The 20,511-nt window shown below is 41.9% G+C and overlaps 1 protein-coding gene across 1 annotated transcript in view; it reads right to left on the bottom strand.

The window, feature by feature from the left end:
* Nucleotides 1–13,859: 13,859 nt before the first annotated feature.
* SPMAP2L (sperm microtubule associated protein 2 like) overlaps nucleotides 13,860–20,511 on the bottom strand; it is a 64,482-nt gene continuing 57,830 nt past the window's right edge. Inside the window, exons 7-9 of the mRNA XM_007471279.1 lie at nucleotides 17,682–17,813; nucleotides 15,609–15,784; nucleotides 13,860–13,974 (exon numbers count right to left, since the gene is read on the bottom strand). Of these exons, the coding sequence (XP_007471341.1) occupies nucleotides 13,860–13,974; nucleotides 15,609–15,784; nucleotides 17,682–17,813 (423 nt within the window). The remainder of the gene's footprint in view (nucleotides 13,975–15,608; nucleotides 15,785–17,681; nucleotides 17,814–20,511) is intronic.

Below are 20,511 nucleotides of genomic sequence, written 5' to 3'. Positions count from 1 at the left end.
TTTTTGTAGAAAATTGAGGTGTAGTTGGCACACATTATATTAGTTTTAGGTGCACACATAATTATTTGATATTTGTATACATTGCAAAATGATCACAATAGGTTTAGTTAACATCCAAGTATTTTCTTCTTTTCAACATGAAAAACTTCCAAGGAGCTGGACAACAGCAACTAATTTAAAGAGGTTTCATCCTGGCTGTGCCAGAATCAGTCCGATTCTTGGGCTATGAATTTATTTTCCTTGAGAAGTTACTTTGCGTAAATTGCAGGCAGGCCATAGCTGTGGTCTGCCATTTCCCATGCAGGACTTACAACTTGCTGCTGCAGGAAGGCCCAGGGAGAGGCTTTGAAACAGCAAGTTTTCAGCTAACTTCTTACAATCATTTAGGTAAATGTAGATGCTGCAGAATCCCAGCCAGCCGGCCTTAGCTGTGACTCTGTAGTGCGTGCTAGTATGCTAGTGCTGCCTATGATTTTATTCTACAAGAGCCACTCCATGTGTATCAAACCTATGTAGACTAGGTTTTGTTTTGTTTTTTTTTTTAAATGGAGTTGTAGGAGTTCTTTTTACATATTTTAGAGATTAACCCCTTATCAGATTAACCCCTTTTCAGATACATGGCTTACAAATATTTTCTCCCATTCATTCTCTAGATTGCCTTTTCACTCAGCTGACTGTTTCCTTTATTGTGCAGAGGCATTTGAGGTTGAGGTCGTTCCACCTGTTTATTTTTGTTTTTGTTACCTGTCATATAGCCAGCATATGGAAAGAACTTAAAATGTCCATCAACAGATAAATGGATAAAGAAAATGTAGTATATTCAGACAATGGAATACTCTTCAGCCTTTAAAAAAAAAAAAGGAAATCCTGCAATATGCAATAACATGGAGGAACCTTGAGGACATTATGCTAGGTAAAATAAGCCAGTTACAGAAAGAAAATTCTGCATAATTCCACTTATATGGGGTATCTAAAACAGGCAAATTCATAGAATTAAAGAGTAGAATGATGGTGTTAGGGGTTAGGTGGAGGGGGAAATGGGGAGTTGCTAACCAACAGGCATAAATTTTCAGTCCAACAAGATGAATAAGCTCTGGAGACCTGGTGTACAACATTGTACCTGTAGTCAACAACGAGGTATTGTACATATAAAATTTGTTAAGAGCATAGATCTCATGTTAAGTATTCTTACCACAATAAAAAAAATTTTTTTTTAATGTTAACCTATCTTAAACTAAAACAGGGAAATGGGCAAAGGAAAATACAGATACCTTGCCGTGGAACATCTCAGTTGGCTGATGAACGATGGTAAAGGAATATCTTAATATATGAAGATCTCCTGCAGCTTGGAATATTCAGCGGAAGGTCACAATATGGAGAGCCCTCATCTCCTTCTGTGAAAAGACCTCATAATAGTCTACAAAACCCTGGTTCCTGGCTATTTGTCTGACCTCAGACCGCTCTGTCCACCTTTCTACCCTTTGCTCACTTCACTCTAGAGGGAAGGGCAAAGAGAATTCAGAGATCTCATTAATATCAAAGGAATATATAAAAGAAGCCATTCCATTAGGGATCATATTTCTTATAAATGACTCTTAACTGGTGAACCCATACTGTTTCTTTGATCTGTGGAATCTAGAGCCTTCCTACTCAAAGTGGGGGGGTCCACATACCCAGAAGAAACCAACCTTGCTGAAACCTTATCTTGGACTTCTAGACACCAGACTCGTGAGAAAATAAATTTCTGTTGTTTAAGCCACCCAGGCTGTGGTCCTTTGTTATGGCAGCCCTCCGAAAACTAATACATAGCATCAACATCACCTGGGAGCATCTTAGAAGTACTGATTTTCAAGCCCTAACCCAGACCTACTGAATCAGAATCTCTGGGGAGTGAAACCCCCAAATCTGTGTTTGAACAAGTCCTCTGAGTGACTCTTGTGCAGCTAAAGTTTGAATAGCTCTGATCTGGAGCAGTGCTTCTTCAAGCTGTGTATCAGCATCACCTGGGCAACTTCTGAAAAAGAGCAGTGCCTGGGCCTCACCTTAACATTTTGGTTCAGTTGCTTGAGCGTTGGACGGTCAGGGTTTGCATGGGCAGACCTGGTTTAGGTATTTTCTTAAGCTGCCCTGTTGACTCTAAGGTATAGCCAGGGCTAAGCTCCCCAGGTCTAGAGCCTGTTGGCATGATGTGGAAACCTGCAGAAGAGATGACTGAGTGTAGGTACTTTGGGGTAAAGTGGGGCAGCTTACTAACTCCCTAACCTAAGGAGCTTCACTGGTAGTGTGTGATTTCAAAAACATACCTTATTCCTTCTCTAGAGATAATGACACATACCTCTTCCACCTGCAAATCCCCACCTCCTCTCTACGACTGGGTGAGACGGTTAGTTTTATATGTCACCTTGACTGGCCATGGAGTGTCCAGACTAAACATTATTTCTGGGTGTGTCAGTGAGGATGTTTTCAGATGAGATTAACCATTTGAATTGATGGACTCAGTAGATGGCCCTCCTCCATGTGGATGAACTTCACCCAATCCGCTGGGGACCTGAGTAGAACAAAAAGCAGAAACAGGTGGAATTTCCGTCTTTTTTTCTTACCTCACTGCTAGAGCTCAGACATCTCATCTCATCACGTCAAGCCCCCAGACTGGGATGTATATCATCAGCTCCCCTGGGTCTCAGGCCTTCAGACCCCAAATGAATTACACCACTGGCTTTGCTGGGTCTACAGCTTGCACACGGCAGATCATGGGTCTTTCTCAGCCTCCATAATCTTGTGAGCCGATTCCTCATAATAAATCCCATTTAGAAAGATAGATAGGATGAAAGAAAAGAAAGAGACAAAAAGTGAGAGAGGAAGGAAGGGAGGGAGGGAGGGAGGAAGAAAATCCCCTACTGGTTCTGTTTCTCTGGAGAACCCTGAGCAAGCACAAATGCCAAGGAGGTAAGAGCATCTTACTAGATGGGAGCAACCTGACACCAGATTGAAAGGGGGAAATTCAGATGTTCTGGACCTAGTGTTACTGTCCTTAGTCTTGCATGTAACTGGGCACGTGCAAGGCTCCTCAAGAACAGCTTAGGGATGTATGGGGCCATTTCTCCTAAGGGATTAGTAAAGTTTATATTCTAAGCTTCCAGGCTTCCTGTTTAGGATTTCATAAACTCCTCCATGCTGAGGTGTAAATGCCTGATTAGGTTTAGTGAGGTACCCTTTCGGCCTGTGTTTGCATTTTAAAAAGGGATAAAGCCTTAGGTTATGAGAAAACAATTCCAGAGGTGGAATTTTATGCACTAGCAAACTGGCAAGAGAAATGGGGGTTGGACTGGAAAATAATGCTACTCATAGCAATAGTCACTGAATATTTATCAAGTGCTATGACTATACTTAGAGCACTTCATCCATTGTCTCACTGAATCCTCACAGCAGTGCTGGAGGTAAATGGGAGAACTTGAACCTAAACCATCTGTGCCTACACAGATCACTGTCTACATGAGCATGACTTTTACCCACTGCCTTCAGTAATAGGTTTTTGGAAACTCTTGCCAGGAAGATGAAGTTACACACAACTTTTGTTATTGTCATGAAAGTACTCCACTGGTCTCATCAATTCTCAAAGACTCCTTTGGAAACCCTCACCCTGCTGTGTCTGTCAAGCCCTTGCACAATCCTAAACAAGCCGAAAACCTATAAATACCCCACCACTGCCCTCTCTTTACTAGATGCTGCTAAAACTCTGTTGAGGTAGGGATCTGCCTTATCTCAGTGAGCTATAAGCTCAGCTTTACTTTGTCCACAAGCTCTTTGGTGATGCTTTGGGGAGCAGCATTTGACAGCACTATTCTTAGCTCCATTTTGCAAGTAAGGAAATTGAGGCCCATAGGAGTTAGTTAATTTATCCAAAGACACAGAGCTAGTAAGTGGCGGGTCCAGGGTTCAAATCCTGCCATTCTGATTCCAGAAAGCACATTCCCAGCCAGACACAGAGCTAGTAAGTGGTGGGTCCAGGGTTCAAATCTTGCCATTCTGATTCCAGAAAGCACATTCCCAGCCACATCTACACTGCCTCCCTGTATTATATGAGATCATATAATACAGTCACTTATTGTTTCTCTACCAGCGATCAACCAAGAAAAATCAACATAAACTGTGAAAGAACGTGTACCTTCAGGCTCCCTCTCCTTACTGCCTGTGCTATGTCTCTGCTGTCAAGGGTGGTCATAGGCCAGGACCTCCTCAGATAGGTCCTTAGTTGCAAAACCCCCTGGAAGGAGGAGGGGGAAGGTAGGTAAGGTGGGAGGCTCGGCTCTGTCAGTGAGCAATGCACTCCTCTGCCTCAATTCATGCAGCTTCTTACTAGACAATCACGGGTCACTTAAAAATCCCAGAGAAGCCAGAACTTAAAATGGCTCCCTGACCTAGGCCATGCTTTAAGCTTTGCTGAAGCCAGGAATGTGGTGCTTTTAAACTATCCAAGCCCCAGGGCACTCCTGCCTGCTTAGATCATTACAGAAAACGCGGTGTGTTACCTGGGGTCTGTTACTGCTTTCCTTTGATGTCCATCTGCCCAAGCCTCAATCACCCTCTCCCTGTTCACAGAGCAGTTGCCCGCCCACTGCCTTCGTGTCCCTGGTATCCTGGGGTGAATTTGCTCCCCGCTTCACACTGAAGACCAGCTGCTTCTTTCTGCTCCCCCAGCCCCCTTTCTCTGTCTCCAGGCTTCTGCCTGCCCTGTCTTGCAATCCAGCCTAGGATGCCCAACATCCTGGCAGTTCCAACAGACCACGCCCTGGCAACAGAGAGCAGGCAGGCAGGCAGATGCATGCTGCTACGGGTGGGGAAGTTTTCCCACCTGGCAGCACCTCCCAGACTGAGAAGAAAAACCAACACAGGGCTTCCCTGGTGGCGCAGTGGTTGAGAGTCCGCCTGCCGATGCAGGGGACACGGGTTCGTGCCCCGGTCCGGGAGGATCCCACGTGCCGCAGAGCGGCTGGGCCCGTGAGCCATGGCCGCTGAGCCTGCGCATCCGGAGCCTGTGCTCCGCAATGGGAGAGGCCACGGCCGTGAGAGGCCCGCAAACCGCAAAAAAGAAACCCAAAACAAAAAAACAACACAAACTGTGAAAGAATGCATGCCTCAGGCTCCCTCTCCTTACTGCCTGTGCTATGTCTCTAAGGGTGGTCATAGGCCAGGACCTCCTCAGATAGGTCCTCAGGAAGCAAAGCCCTCTGAAGGAGGAGGGGAGAGTTAGGGAAGGTGGGAGGCTCGGCTTTGTTAATAACCAGCCCACTCCTCTGCCTCAATTCCGTTTCTTACTGGCCAATCAGGGGTCACTTAAGTTCAGGTCTGCTGTAGGTTAGTTCACACAAGTTGATAAAGGTACTTAAAACAGCTAACTGAGGGAGAAGCGTGTGCCTGCTCCTTTAGCAGACCCTAAGCAAGTACTTGCTCACAAACCTATGAAAATCAGCTGGCTGCAGTCCGAACCCCTTGCTGCCCTCCCTACCACCCACGGCTTCAGTCTCTTACTCCACCAGCTTGTTCACTGTTTCAGTTCCACACTGTTGAATAACAAACCAACCCCAAACAGGAGCTTAAAACCATAATTTTCCTTCCTGACCTTTCTGTGGGTTGGCCGGGCAGTCCTTCTGCTGGTCCTTCTGGCTCACTCACATGGATGCATTCAGCAGAGGGCGAGCTGGCTGCCGGGCTCAGAGGGGAGGTCTGGACTTCTCTTGCTATGAGGTCTCTCAAGGAGGCTGGGTTTCTTTCCATGCAGTTCTGGAGCAGCGTGCCAAGAAGGCAAGGCTGCTCGGGGCCTGGACTTGGAAGTCATACAATGTCACTTCTGCCACCTTCTGTTGGTCTAAGCAAGTCACAGGCACCCCAGACTCAAGGCATGGGGAAGTGGACTCCACTTCTTGACAGGAGGATTGTGTTTTCATTGGGACTGCAATGGGTACCACCAGAGGAAGTAAACTCCATTATCCAAAAAGATGTGAGAAGCATCTTAATATCCGCTAATAATAATGACTAAGAAAACAAAACCTACTTACCATGTACTGGATACTGTGCTAAGTACAAGACCTCACAAGAACCCAGTGAGGTAGGTGTTAGAGGTGAACATTTATCTCTCAGTGCTCCCGTTTCCATGTGGAGAGGGAGAATTCCCCAGAGAAGAACTTCCTGGTTTTTGCCCTCACCCACCCCTATTTCCTCCCATGGGAGCAGTGACTCCTCCGCTGGTGAATCTAGGAGAAGGAGTGCATTTCTCCCTCCTTGAGATCTTAGAGCCATAAGCGGAGTGTGTTCAGCCTGCTCCGGGGGCGGGTGTGCCTGGTGAATTGAGTCAGTTCAGTTCAGGAAGAGGGGGATATTAGAAATCCAATTGGTCTGCCAAAGCCATCTTCTCCAAACAGCTTTACCAATTGTAAATGAGTTGTTTTGAACTCCATCTGCCTGGGTTTCTCAATTGTTTCTGAACTCAGGCAGGGAAAGGACGGGTATAATTTACTGGAAACTTCCAAATCTCGACAGCAAACACTATTAGCCCTTTTTCATTGAGAAGTTAAGTAATTTGTACAGGGTTGCACAGCTAATAGTTGGTAAGGCCTCATTCCAGACCAACCACCTTGAACCAGAAATGGAATTGCCTTCACCCCCTCTCTCCTAGACTGCAGGAAGCCCTGTAATATTGATGCTCCAATTTTTCTTCCTTCAACCAAATCCAGGTTAACAAACAAGTCTTTAACACCTTCTCTGTTCCCACTTGTTCACATCTTGTGTGTCAAGCACTTGCAACCTAGAGGTCGACAGAGGTATCCTGACCTTTGAAAATTTAATTAGAGTTGACTCAAAATCCCTCCCCCACCAGAAATGTGGAGAAAGTCCCGAGTCCCTCCCATTCCCCTGGATTTGGGGGCGGGAATACCAGTTTATCTCGTTTTACCTTATTTCTAGTGGGTTGTAAATCCACGATCCTATTTCCACCAAATTATAAACTACCTCACCATCTTGTATGTGCTAGTTCTTTCCCACACTGTCCCCAGCCATGGAATACAGACACATTGCCTTGATTTCTCCCCTTAAACAGCCCTAACACCGAATGTGTGGGAGTGAAGCAGACCTGATTGGTGTGCAGCGCTGGGGGAGTTCTGAGTTGCTCAGGCCCCTCCAGCCTCTGCTGAGACCTGTAACTGTCTATTCTAGCTCCCCTCCTATCTTGCACTTTATTATGTAAAACTTCAAACATATCTAACAGAAGAGAGACTATTGAATGAATAGTCTAGACAATGAACCCTAGGATTCCATCACTTAGTTTCAACAATCACCAACTCACAACCAAGAGTCGTTTCCTCTATACCCTCATCCACTGCCCTGTTGGGATTCTTGCGAAGCAAACTCTAGATATCACTTTGTTCACAATTGTCTCAGCTTGCATCTCTAAAAGAACTGCTTTTAAAAGCATGACCACCATACCAATACCCTTCTAAATATAATTAACAGCAATTCTCGAATATCAGCAAATATCAAGTCAGGATTGCCCCTGTCCTGGTGCTCCCTCCCTCTTACCCCATAGCTCCAACCACAGCTAACTGAGATGACTTGCACATGTACACCTGCAGCAGGTCTCAGGTCTCGACGCTACAACACAGACCCATGTAAGGACTGCCTACCTGAACCTGGCTGACTGCTTCATTGGGCACAGTGGGCCCATTGCCTACAGACCATAACATTTTCAGGAGATTACAAAAATGTTTTAGTTCTTTCTATATGAGAAAAAAAGATGATCTTTTAATTTGAAAAAGTCTTAATATATAATATTTATATGTTCATCTTTATACTAATGTGGTCATAAAATATAATTTTTAATATTATTTTAAGGAAGAAAGGACCCCGAAAAGCAAAAGTGCCTAGGGTCCCTGAAAGTCATAATACAGCCCTGCAGCTGCCATCTCCTTTTAGATGTCTCAAAGGTGTCCTCTAATCTAAGTGTCCTGAACTGAACTCATGCTTTTCCACTCTTTTCTTCTGGTCATCTCCCGGTGTTCCCTACGTCAGTGAAGGGCTCACTGTTGTGGAAAAGATCAGTCAAATGAGAACACACCCAGGCTGTTTATTCAGAGCCTGCTATGGCCAGGGAGTCAGCCACCATCACTTGCAGTTGGCAGAGACTCAAAGGCAGAGGAGTGGGACAGCTTTATAGTGGGGGGCGGGGGGAGGGGGGCAGGGGATGGAGGCTTTGGGAATACTCTGTTAGACCCTGTTGGTGTGGGGAAGGTGGAGACCGCCTAACTAGAAACAGGGCATCCTATGCGACTGGCTTGGGGAATATATTTGGCTTTCTCTACTTGGTCCTGAGATGGAAGTGGGGGCAAAAAATAGGTATCAGTTGGGACCACTGGCCAGATCCTGACCATTCTGGGCTGATTGCTGCAGAGGCTGTGGTTTGGATTCCTGACCTGGTTGCTGCACAGGTGGTGAGTCAGAGTTCTACTGTCATATGTGGCCTGGCCATTGTCCACTTGTATATTCAGACCCTCACTATCTATCTTGTTTCATAAGTTAGAAATCAAGGAATTATCTTGAATGCTTTTCTCTCCCCAACCCCATAGCCAATCTGTCACCAAATCCTGTGAAAATACACCTCCTCAAATATCTCTCAAGGCCTGTCTCTTCCTTGCATCTCCACCATGGTACCACCAAACTATTTTCATCTTTCATCTGATCTACTAAGTAGCCTCCTAACTTGGTCTATCTACCTCCACTGCCCCCTCCCCAATTTATTTGTAGAAGTAATGTTTTCAAAAGGCAACCATGGTTACATTATCCTCATGCTTAAATTATTTCAACAGCTCCCACTGGTTTTAGTATAAAGACTAAAATCTTCAAGGTGGCCTCCAGGGCCCTGTACAGTCTGGCTTCCATCTGCTGCCTCCTCACTGATCACACAACCTCTTTTTTCTTCCCATCTGAGCCATGCTGGCCTTTCAGTCCCCAACACCTCTACCCATCTGCCACAGGGGATTTACTGCAAGGCTGTGCACAGCTCCTGAGGCAGATGAACAGGGGAGGGCCGCGGTGGGGGCCAGGGCAGCTCCAGGTACCAAAAGTAGGAGAACAGTGAAGTCTCATCAGGGCACCACTACTGGGAACGACCGCCTCCAACTACCCCTGCCTCTGCACCACTCTGCCCATGATCCAAAGCCCCAGAGGACAGTTCAATGAGCTGGCTCAGGTCACATGCCCATCCCTTGGCCAGGGTACCTGCAATAAAAGTCTCAATAAACCTTTATCGATGAAGAGAAATCCCCCAAAGAAAACTGGGAGTTCTTACCAGAAGGAGGAGGAATGGGTGCAGGGTCGCCCCAAATCAACAAATATCCACTAACCACATTTCCCACTACCTAGACTGATTTCCTGTCCTTTCTTTGTTAGTTAACACTACTTAAGTTTTAGATTCCAGCCCAACGTCCTTTCATTAAAGAATCCTTCCTTCACCTTCCCAAGGGAGTCAAAGTTCTCTATTCTGTCATTTTATAGCACTATAAGCTCTCCTTCATAGCACTTGCCACTGCTGTATTTTACATTTATTTGTGAATGTTTGAATAACATCCATGTCTCCCAATTGGCTAAATAGCCTATGAGAGCAGAGCCCATATATGTTTGGCTTACTATGATAGCTTTAGTGCCTAGCACAGTGCCTGGCAAAGCAAAGACATCAAACAAACATTCATTTAATGTGTGAATCAAGCCATAAAGATATTTCTTTTCCCAGTGATATGAATTATGCCACTCCCCTCTTAGAAGGCAAAAGGAGCTAAATTTTAAACAATTTTTTCCAATTCATACTTTATTACATAAGTTATTTACTCTTTACAATAATGCCACAGGAGCTCACTTTATACATAAAGAAACTGAGGCACAGAGAGTTAGGGAATTTTTTCAAAATCACATACCTGGTAAATGATCCACGTGGGATACAAACCCAGGTCTGATTCCAAAACTCAAGTTCAAATCCACCATATGGTGTCATATACCAATTTCACCTCAAAAAAAAAAAGTGGTTGAGGTAAAAAAAATATATATTTTAAATTATATAATTATATAAGCTATATAGTTATATAAAATTCTTCCTCCTAGCTCCAAAAGAAGCTATTTAGAATTGCTACTAATTTTTAAAACAATCTGGAGAGATTGTTCAACATGTTTAGTTTCAGACCTTCAGATAAAAATCCAGAATACCGAACATTTCATTGATTGTTCAAGAAAAGCATTAAATCCATGGTTAAATCACAATAAAACAACACCTGGATGATTCACAGTTTAGCACTTTTATAGTTAAATAAAGGTACATAACTTCTAGTTCTGTTTTTCAGTAAGAAATCTAGACAAAGTAGAATGTCTTCTCTATCTCTTCTTACAGTATAATTGAAGGTAAAACTAATATTTGGGAATTAAAGAAGTTAAAATTATTACTTAAATGTGAGGTATTTGATATTACTTTTCCTTTTTTTTTTTTTTTTTTTTTTTTTTTTTTGCGGTACGCGGCCCTCTCACTGTTGTGGCCCCTCCCGTTGCGGAGCACGGCTCAGCGGCCATGGCTCACGGGCCCAGCCGCTCCGCATCATGTGGAATCTTCCCGGACCGGGGCAAGAACCCGTGTCCCCTGAATCGGCAGGCGGACTTTTCCTTTTTTTTAAATAGATTTTATTTATTTTATTTTTGGCTATGTTGGGTCTTCGTTGCAGCGCGCAGGCTTTTCTCTGGTTGTGATGAGCAGGAACTACTCATCATTGCGGTGCGTGGGCTTCTCATTGAGGTGGCTTCTCTTGTCACAGAACACAGACTCTAGGCGTGCGGGCTTCAGTAGTTGTGGCTTGCGGGCACCAGAGCACGGGCTCAGTAGCTGTGGTGCACAGGCTTAGTTGCTCCGCGGCATGTGGGATCTTCCCAGACCAAGGCTCGAACCCGTGTTCCCTGCATTGGCAGGCGGATTCTTAACCACTGCGCCACCAGGGAAGCCCCTTACTTTTCAATTATAACTACCAGAGTAATAGTGGTCAATTATTACTCACTAGCACACTATTTAAATTTAGTAAAATACAACACCCATTAACAATGGAATGCTTTCCTTTTTACCTCCCTGTAAAATATGCTGTTATTTATTAAATAGAGGTATTCATTTTGGCACTTTAAGGTCAGTTGACTTTCTTCATACAAATTTTAATACTACCTTCTCTTTTGAATGTTTAGATGAATATAATTAATCTTTCCTACTGTTCAAGAAATCAAAACATATTTTATATCAGCATTTTAATGAGCTTTGCTTTAATGATTAATTCAATGTGAAGTTAGTCTATACCTGAGTTATGAAAATATAAAATAATTATTCAGATGCTTGAGTTAGGGGTACAATGATAGTCAAGTATAACAAAATGCTGTTTAATTAAACTTATCTAGTGGGAACTTTCAATTAAGCTTTCATTTTGTTTTCGAGAACCAGAGGAGGGAAGAAGGGAATATTATCAGGTAAGGCAGAATAAAACAGTTTTAACCTTCATCTTTTGTCCTGAGGAATTTCAGGCCTTCCTGAACTAGTGGCTTTAAAAAAAAATCCTTCAATAGTTTAGGTAGACCATGAATAGTCTCATTGATGCCATATCCCAAAATGAACAATCTTAACTTACCTAAATTTCACAAATCTAATAATAACATTCTCCACCTTTCTCCTAACAGGGAGCTGAAAATCACTCCAAGGCTTAACAGAGACAGTTAATACAGTAGTCTGGGAATAAAAGCTGCAGAAAGGTGGACATTTACAGCTATTACACTCGACAGCTAAAAGGGGTGAGAAGACATTTGAGCTTCTTAGCGAAGTTATTATAACTTTTGGTAGTCAATCACAGGCCTCTGTAGTATTCCTCAATGAGATTATTTAATTATAATTTAACCACTTCTTTAAAGGATTCAGGAAGTTTTCAATTTACACGCAAACACATAATTAAGACAAATACAGACACACATGTTTATGAACATGCGCACACATATACACTCCATGGAACAAGTAAAAATAAATTTAGATTAAAGTACCGGAAACCAAGCAGAAGAGGGGCACAGATGAGCTGTCAATTTCCTGCGGTGGTGGTGGAGGAGGTGATGATGGTGGCAGCTGTTATTGCTTGGTTTCCTGCTATGACTAGTCATGATGCTAGGAATTTTACTGGCTGAGGGGCTCACCATGTTTGAACATTACATTCATTAGGCTCTAAGAGTCTTGTATCCAAGTCAAAGGGAGAAAATAGGCAAAAGGTGAATATAATTTAATTTGAATTATAAATTAATTTTTAAATCTGAATTTAAAAACAGAACCGTAATTCATGGCAAGAAACAATCTGCTTATATGTAGTTTGAATATCACAGACTGTCACCTTTCTTACTGAATTTTCATAGATATCCCTGAATAGATGTTTCTTCATTTGTTGTTTGTCCTAAGGGCCATTTCCAGAAGCTTTAACTTAAAAAAATAATAACATTCACTGGAGAGTGTGGTCACTGGAGTTCCCATGCCACCTTGCTGGAGGTCCATCTCTTCAGAGTACTTTTTAATGGATACATTTCATGTTCTGAAACATACAAACATTGAAGGTATCTCAGAAATGTACTTGGGTTTTATAAATGTCATGATTTATTCTAGACCCAGACAAATTCCAGTTGGACTTTTTGTCCTGCAGTAATCAATTTACATACTAGGTTCAATTTGGGCAATTTAGGTGATTTATTCCAATAGTACAAAAAATACACTTGCTGTGCAATCCAAGGATGGCCAAATCTACCACGGGCCTATCTCAAAAAGCAATGACCATGAAAAGTGACTGCCTCTCTTCCTCTTTGTTGGATTCAAATTCAATAGCTCTAGACTTGTTTGTTTTCATTAGAGCTAGGAAAAGAATTTAGCTTCATTTTAATCAATACACCTAGCTTTTTTTCTACCTAAAAAAAAAAAAAAAAACTAAAACAAAAACCAACCAAAACTATTGTATGGTATTGCCTCTCCACGACACTAGTTATCTCTTTAACATAAAGGCCTTAGAGATAGAACTCATTCATCTGTAAAACTGGTTTTCAAACAAGTTCATTTTCATATAAATCTAGATAGGCCATAAAAGTTAGTTTACTTTGTAAAATACTAATCCATGGAGAGAATAAAGCAAATGAAATAAAAACTCTGGGCAGATGCCATTTGACAAAGCATTATAATGCTTACCAAATGTTTAGCTTCTGTCATTCATGATAACTGAACATGAGTGAAGGAACAGAATTTGGTGGAGATGCGATCATTTAAGGTAACCTACTCCCTCAATTTCATCTACAGATTATATAAAGCATTTTGACTTAGCCACAAAGGCTTCACCATTTCAGTGTTATTTCTTGGTAATGAGGGGACGTTGGAAAAGTAACACAAGGAATGATTTCAGTTCTCAGGATTTACTAGAGAAGGCACTGAGGTGAGATCAGCTACTGGAGAACACAGATCTCACTGGGAAAAGAAAAGTAAAACCAGCAAATGTAAGGAAGAATGTATCTTCAGGTCAGTCAGAGCAATAAGACAGCCAAGATGCACGTGAGGAGACAGTAAGGATAATAAGGCAGGCTATCATTTTCTCTTTTATTGCATGCTGGAGTCCCCAAACCTGCTAAAGACATGATTACAGGTAACAGCAGCAGTGGTGTTCCCTAGAGGTCTCATGTGTTTTGAGGAGTGGGGGCTATAAACTGACAGTACCAGACAAGGGAACTAAGTCATCTAATATGTCTTCTAGAAATGTAATGAGTTTGACTGATGTGGCTTTCTGTGCTTAACGTGTAAGAGGTTGTGCCAACTCATGGATCCTCGGAGAACACTGTGCTTTCAAAGCAGCTGGCTTGACTTTAAAGACTTCTGGATCGTAATATACAATATGCACAGGAGTCCTGAAATGGAAAAAAGGATTTGACCTAAAATAAGATGAACAGAAAAGGGAAGTAACATTTCTCAGGCATCCACTATGTGTTAGGCACTATATTATCTCATTTTGATTTTCTTAAGCACCACATAAAACAGGTATCATGACCTCCACTATACATATAAGGAAATGAAGGCTCAGGGACGTTGTAAGAGTGACCTGTGGTCAAGTCTAGATGTGTATATGTGTCAGATTCCGAAGGCTTTCCTCTTTCCATAGAAGGTAAATTCTGGAAATTTCTCAATAATTTGACGATTTTAAAACAATGCAGACAATCCACTGGTGAATTAAAGAAATCAATTTTTTGAAGTTTTCATCCTTAACACCTTAACCACCAAATAATAATCTTGCTACCAGGATAGACTCTTGAGCACTTGATCTTACTCCTCACTTTCCTTTGTCAGTGTACAGAGAATGAGTGTCATTTCATTTGATGTTGAACTTTTTTTTTTAAGGAAAAACACATTATAAAAATTTTAAAAATCTGGACTTCCCTGGTGGTGCAGTGGTTAAGAATCCGCCTGCCAATGCAGGGGACATGGGTTCGAGCCCTGGTCCCGGAAGATCCCACATGCTGCGGAGCAACTAAGCCCGTGCACCACAACTACTGAGCCTGCGCTCTAGAGCCTGCGAGCCATGACTACTGAAGCCCGAGCGCCTAGAGCCCGTGCTCCACAACAAGAGAAGCCACGGCAATAAGAAGCCCGCGCACCGCAACAAAGAGTAGCCCCTGCTCGCTGCAGCTAGAGAAAGCCCACGCACAGCAACAAAGACCCAAGGCAACCAAAAATAAATAAATTTATTAAAAAAATAAAATTAAAATTAAAAAAAAATTTTTTAAATATTTTATTATATAAGACCGAACACATTTCCTATTCCCTGAGCTCAAGACTACTACTTTTTCAGTTAGGTTTTCTTGACGGTGCTTTTAAAAGGGGATCAGGTATTATCCCTTGAAGGTAACAAAATGAATTGAGGTTCAGGCAAGTTGAGAGGTCTTCTAAAAAATGAATAGGAATTAGAGGCAATTTCTTCTTTGTTGAGTATATTTCCCGATTTATTTGAAATAGTTCATACATATACATGATGCAAAAACATTGAAAAATACAAAAGCCTATTTAGTAAAAAATAAGTCTTCCTACCATCCCGGCTCCCTAGGCCCCCAAAGTAGCCATTGTTACTAGCTCCTTACATACTCCTGTGAGATAGTATAGGCATATGTAAGCAAATATATGGCATATATGTATTTTTTTCTTACACAAATTACAACATATTATGTTTCTGTTCTGCAACTTATTAGATCAATATATGTTAGATAAATAATCCTTATCAATATATGTTAGATAAATAATCCCATATCCATAATTACAGAGTTGTCTCCTAGGTCTAAAGTTCAATACTAGTCCACTAACCCTTTAACTGTAGCCTTATATTTATGGTAAGAAGACCATAGATTTGTCAAAATAAATGTAACAAATAAGATGATTTTTTAAATTTTTACTATTTCTATGATTCATTTCACTGACCTTAATAGGTCAACTTTTCCCTGTCCCTAGCACCCCCCTGCCTTTCCTGTCCCATCTTAGCCTTAGATTGACATACCTTGTATTTGGATTAGCTAGTTCTTGAATTCTGGGAGATATCTTGGAATGGATAGCAGCACAAGACACTGGCCAGTAGGCATCACGGGGAGGTAAATAATCTTGATGAAGAGGCCTGGCCTTAGCTAGAGCTAGTATTCGAGGGCTAGGTTTGGCGAGCAAGGCAGCACAGGATATCTATAGTGGAAAACAAAACGACACAAAAACATATCTCAAATTTCACCACATCTCCCTCTCTTTTCAACTATAGCCCTAATCGAGTCACCATCCTTTCTCTCCTGGATTACTGTAACAGACTCTCCTAACTGATCTCCCTGCTTCCATTCTCACTCCTCCACAACCCAGCCTTCACACAGCAGTTACTGAGGGAGAGAAGGAGCATTTTACAAGTGTATTCCATGCGCTAGACAGTGTTCTCAGCGATCTGCCTAAATCATTCCCATGCAATCACTGTAACAACTTCATGAGGGAAGTACTTTCCAAGGCCCAAGCCAGATCATGTCACTCCCAGTGTTTAAAATCTTCCAGTGGCTTTCCATTTTGCTAAGAATAACACTTAGGTTCCTTACCGTGGCCTAGAAGGCCCTACATGATCTGCCTACTATACCCTCCTCTAACCTCACCTTCCTCCCAACCCCACCTCAATCACTATGACCCTAGCCACACAAGGCCCCTCTGGCCAGGCTCTTTCCACCTCAGGACATTTGCACTTACTAGTTCTGCTTGAAACCCTCTTTCCTCAATCTTGTCATGGCTGCCTCTTCGTCATTCAAGTCCCTAGACTCAAACATCACATCCTCAAGGAGTTCTTCCCTGACCATCCAACATATATCAGGCTTTCTAATTACCCTCTTCCACAGTACTTATTTAATCTTCTTCATAGCACTTAACAACACCTGACTTAGCTCATTTATTTCATTGTTGGTTATGTTTACTGTCTGTTTCTCCCCACCAGAATATAAGCCGCTTGAGAGAAGTACTTGTTTGCCAAAAGCTAGACTAGGCTCTGGTGCATAACTGGTGCTGAATAAATATATTCTGACTGACTGACTCATCAACTCCCTTCGGTCTTACTTTGGAAACCACATCTGCCAGGAGGCCTTTCTATTATGTTGCTTTACTGGTAAAATATGAAAGATGACATATAGCTACTATTCTCTCTCTCAAGTGCTCATTCAAAAGAATGAGGACCACAGCAAACACCACTCAGTAGCCCTGAAAATGTTCTATATTTGCACTGATACAGATTAGTTTGGGTTCTCAGAGTATGATTATGTGCCATGGTATCACTTTTTTAAAGGATTTTTAAAAACCCCTGAACAATCCACTGAGTGTGCCAGGCTCTGTGCTGAGCACCTGCCTTATCTATTATCACAAGTCGTAACAGCCCTGAAACTGGGAACTGTTATCTTCACAATCCCCCTGCTCACCTTGCTCCACCCAACTTCAAAGCTATCCTACTTGAGGACTTTGTCATGTGCTCTTTCCTCTACTAGAACATTATCTTCTCAGATCTTCACTTAGCTGACTCCTCATTATTCAGGTTTCAGCTCAAATATCCCTTCCTTAAGAGAGGCTTTCCCTGACTACCGTATGCAAAGAAGCTTATTCTCCACCCCCAGCCATAGTCACTCATTTCCCATTTTATTTTATTTTATTTTTCCATTTTATTTTCTTCATAGCACTTACCACTACCTGACATTATCTTATCTGTTTCCTTATTTATTTTCTGTCTCCCTCCATCTTGTTCACTGGGCACAGTGCCGGGCACACAGTAGAGATTCAAATCCTTATTGAATGAATAACGCTCAGGAAGGTTATTACAACATCACAGAACTAGTAGTGGTGAGGCAGGAATTTGAACCCAGCTCTTACTGACTCCAAAGTCCATGCTCTTCACCCTCTACCTGCAGCCTCTTTCCATATCTTGCAGCTAGGTCTTCCTTCCTGCCACAGACCACTCTTTCAAGGTCTTCTTTTCCAATGACTTTGGTCTATACCCTATAGAAGCAAAACAATACCCTAGGAACAAACAGAAAGTGAGCTGAAGGATGCCAAGGTAGTGATGGCTTACAGGACGGATGGGCATTTCACTTCTTTCTCTTTCAAAGCACAGACCCTCTATCTTAATCCTTGGATGGGCAAGGTCTACAGTTCTTGGAGTTGCAACAGCAGTCAGGGCAGACGTCGCAATTTTGGTTTCAGTCTAGGGGAGAAAAAGAAAACAGTACCTGTAAGCATCAAACAATAAACACTATCGCAATCAAAGTTACAAAGTAGTATCTGACCACTGGACCAGACTTCTCAGTAAATCCAGCAAAAAGGATGAGAATACTGCAGTAACCTATGATCATAGCTGAAAGGATCAGTTTCCATCCTTCTCAAACTAGGTTGTATAAATTCCAACCCAGATTTTTTGGAACTTACTGTTAAACTAAAGATGGGGAGAAAATGACAAGTACACAAATGGACTAAGAGATAAATGGCAATGCTGATTACTAGAACAATAAACTCAGCCAAGAGGGAAGTTCTCAGCCCTATCACATGAGAACACTATAAGGGGGAGAGCTCTGCTTTGTTCTTAATTATCTTGCCCTTTGGAAATTGGAATTCACATTATTACAAATCCCCATGCTTAAAATGAACTTAAGTAGCTCTCTTCTAATTGGAATGGACAATACAAAGTAACCAAAGACAAGAGGGAGAAAGGCAGAACAGAACCATATCTCCATAGACAATGTTGTACTGGTCCCCCAAGACACTCCTCACTACCTTAATTGTGGAAATGTGTTCAAATTACATGGTCTTCTATTTAAATTACTTATAACCAAACTCAAAACTTACCACAAAACTTTGAGGGGGGAATATAATCAATAACTGGAAATAAAATCGGGTTTTAACTGTGGGTAGAAAAGTAACACACAAGGTATGTTCCAAACCCCTTCTTATGTTGTTTAAAATGATGACGATGGACTTCCTTGGTGGCTCAGTGGTTAAGAATCTGCCTGCCAACGCAGGGGACACAGGTTCGAGCCCTGATCCTAGAAGATCCCACATGCTGCGGAGCAACTAAGCCCGTGTGCCACAACTACTGAGCCTGCACTACTGAGCTCACGTGCCACAACTACTGAAGCCCGCGTGCTTAGAGCCTGTTCTCTGCAACAAGAGAAGCCACTGCAATGAGAAGCCTGTGCGCCACAACGGAGAGTAGCCCCCGCTCTCTGCAACTAGAGAAAGCCTGTGCCCAGCAATGAAGATCCAACACAGTCAAAAATAAAGAAAGAAAGAAAGAAAAATGATGACGATGATGATACTAACACAGACAGTATGTTACACCTATTAATTCATTTATTCCTCACCTGGGTATCATTTTTATTTCTATCTCACTAATGGAGAAACCAAGGTATTGTGAAGTTTGGCATTTTGTTTAACTTTATATAGTTTGTAAGTGGCAGAGCTGGGATTCAAACAAAGGTCCTATCTATCTACACAATACCATGAAGTACTAATCAAGCATTTCCAATGAATAAAGCTTTGTCTCCTATCAGGCTCTTGGAAAATCAAAAAAATATATGACAACCAGTGCCTTCAATTAAGGCTTACAATCAAAAAGGAAATAAAACAATCATTCATTAATTCGTTATACAATTATCTCTTAATTATATTATGTAAGACAAAACAAAGAATAATAAACCAGTACCTTTCCTTAAAGTAGTTTTCAACTTAGAAGGAATCATAAACCTATAAGCAAACCACTGATTATTTGATCTCCATAAAAGAGAATAAAGTTTTGAGGAATATCAGAGGAAATGTGGGAGAATCCAAGAAGAATTCTCTTTTCATGGATAAAGAGATATTAAATTGGGCCTTGAAGGAAGGATCAGATTCTGACAAGTAGAGGGAGGAGAAAAGATAGGGAGAATGAAGGAAGGAAGATTGAAGGGAAAGTCTGGACACAGAAGCAAGGAGGCATGGAGCAGATTGTGTCTGGTTAGGCAGGGAGATCAGGCTTGCAAATACATCTGAAACTAGGTTAGATGTGGAGGGCACTGCTCACAGCTAGCGAAGAACCATGAAATCTTTTCACTGGAGAGGAAGCATGGTCAGGGCTGGAGATTAATCTGTCAGGCATGTGGGAGAAAGACTGAAGCGGGAAGCCAGAAGGACAATAAGAAAGTTATGGCCAAAAGAAGAAAAGGGTATACATAACCTACCCTATTCTAATATATATATATATATATATTTTAATAAATTTATTTATGGGTATACATAACCTACCCTATTCTAATATATATATTTTTAAAATAAATTTATTTATTTATTTTTGGCTGCATTGGGTCTTCGTTGCTGCACGTGGGCTTTCTCTAGTTGTGGCGAGTGGGGGCTACTCTGTGTTGCAGTGCGCGGGCTTCTCATTGCAGTGGCTTCTCTTGTTGCGGAGCATGGGCTCTAGGTGCACAGGCTTCAGTAGTTGTGGCGCACAGGCTTAGTTGCTCTGTGGCTTGTGGGATCTTCCCAGACCAGGGCTCGAACCTGTGTCCCCTGCATTGGCAGGTGGATTCTTAACCACTGCGCCACCCGGGAAGCCCTAAAATATTTTTAAATTTACAATAATTTAAGCAAAATGATACTTGCATAAAAATAGATCAGTATAACCAAATAGAGAATTCAGAAATATTATCTAGTACAGTGGTTCTCAATTTTTTTGGTCTAGAGCCCATTTACACTTTTTTTTAATTGAATAAATTTGATGTGTAACATTCTTTACCCTCTTAAAAAGTGACTGAGGGCTTCCAAAGACTGAGACATTTAAGAACATTTATTATTTCAAGTAAAAAGAACCCATTACATGGAAATACAAATATTTTTTATGACGAAGAACTATATTTTCCAAAACAAAAAAA

This window comes from Lipotes vexillifer, unplaced genomic scaffold (assembly GCF_000442215.2).
Source record: "Lipotes vexillifer unplaced genomic scaffold, Lipotes_vexillifer_v1.1 scaffold1191, whole genome shotgun sequence".
NCBI lineage: Eukaryota > Metazoa > Chordata > Mammalia > Artiodactyla > Lipotidae > Lipotes > Lipotes vexillifer.
Note: the sequence above shows the minus strand (reverse complement) of the source record. Positions and strands in the feature narration are given on the sequence as shown.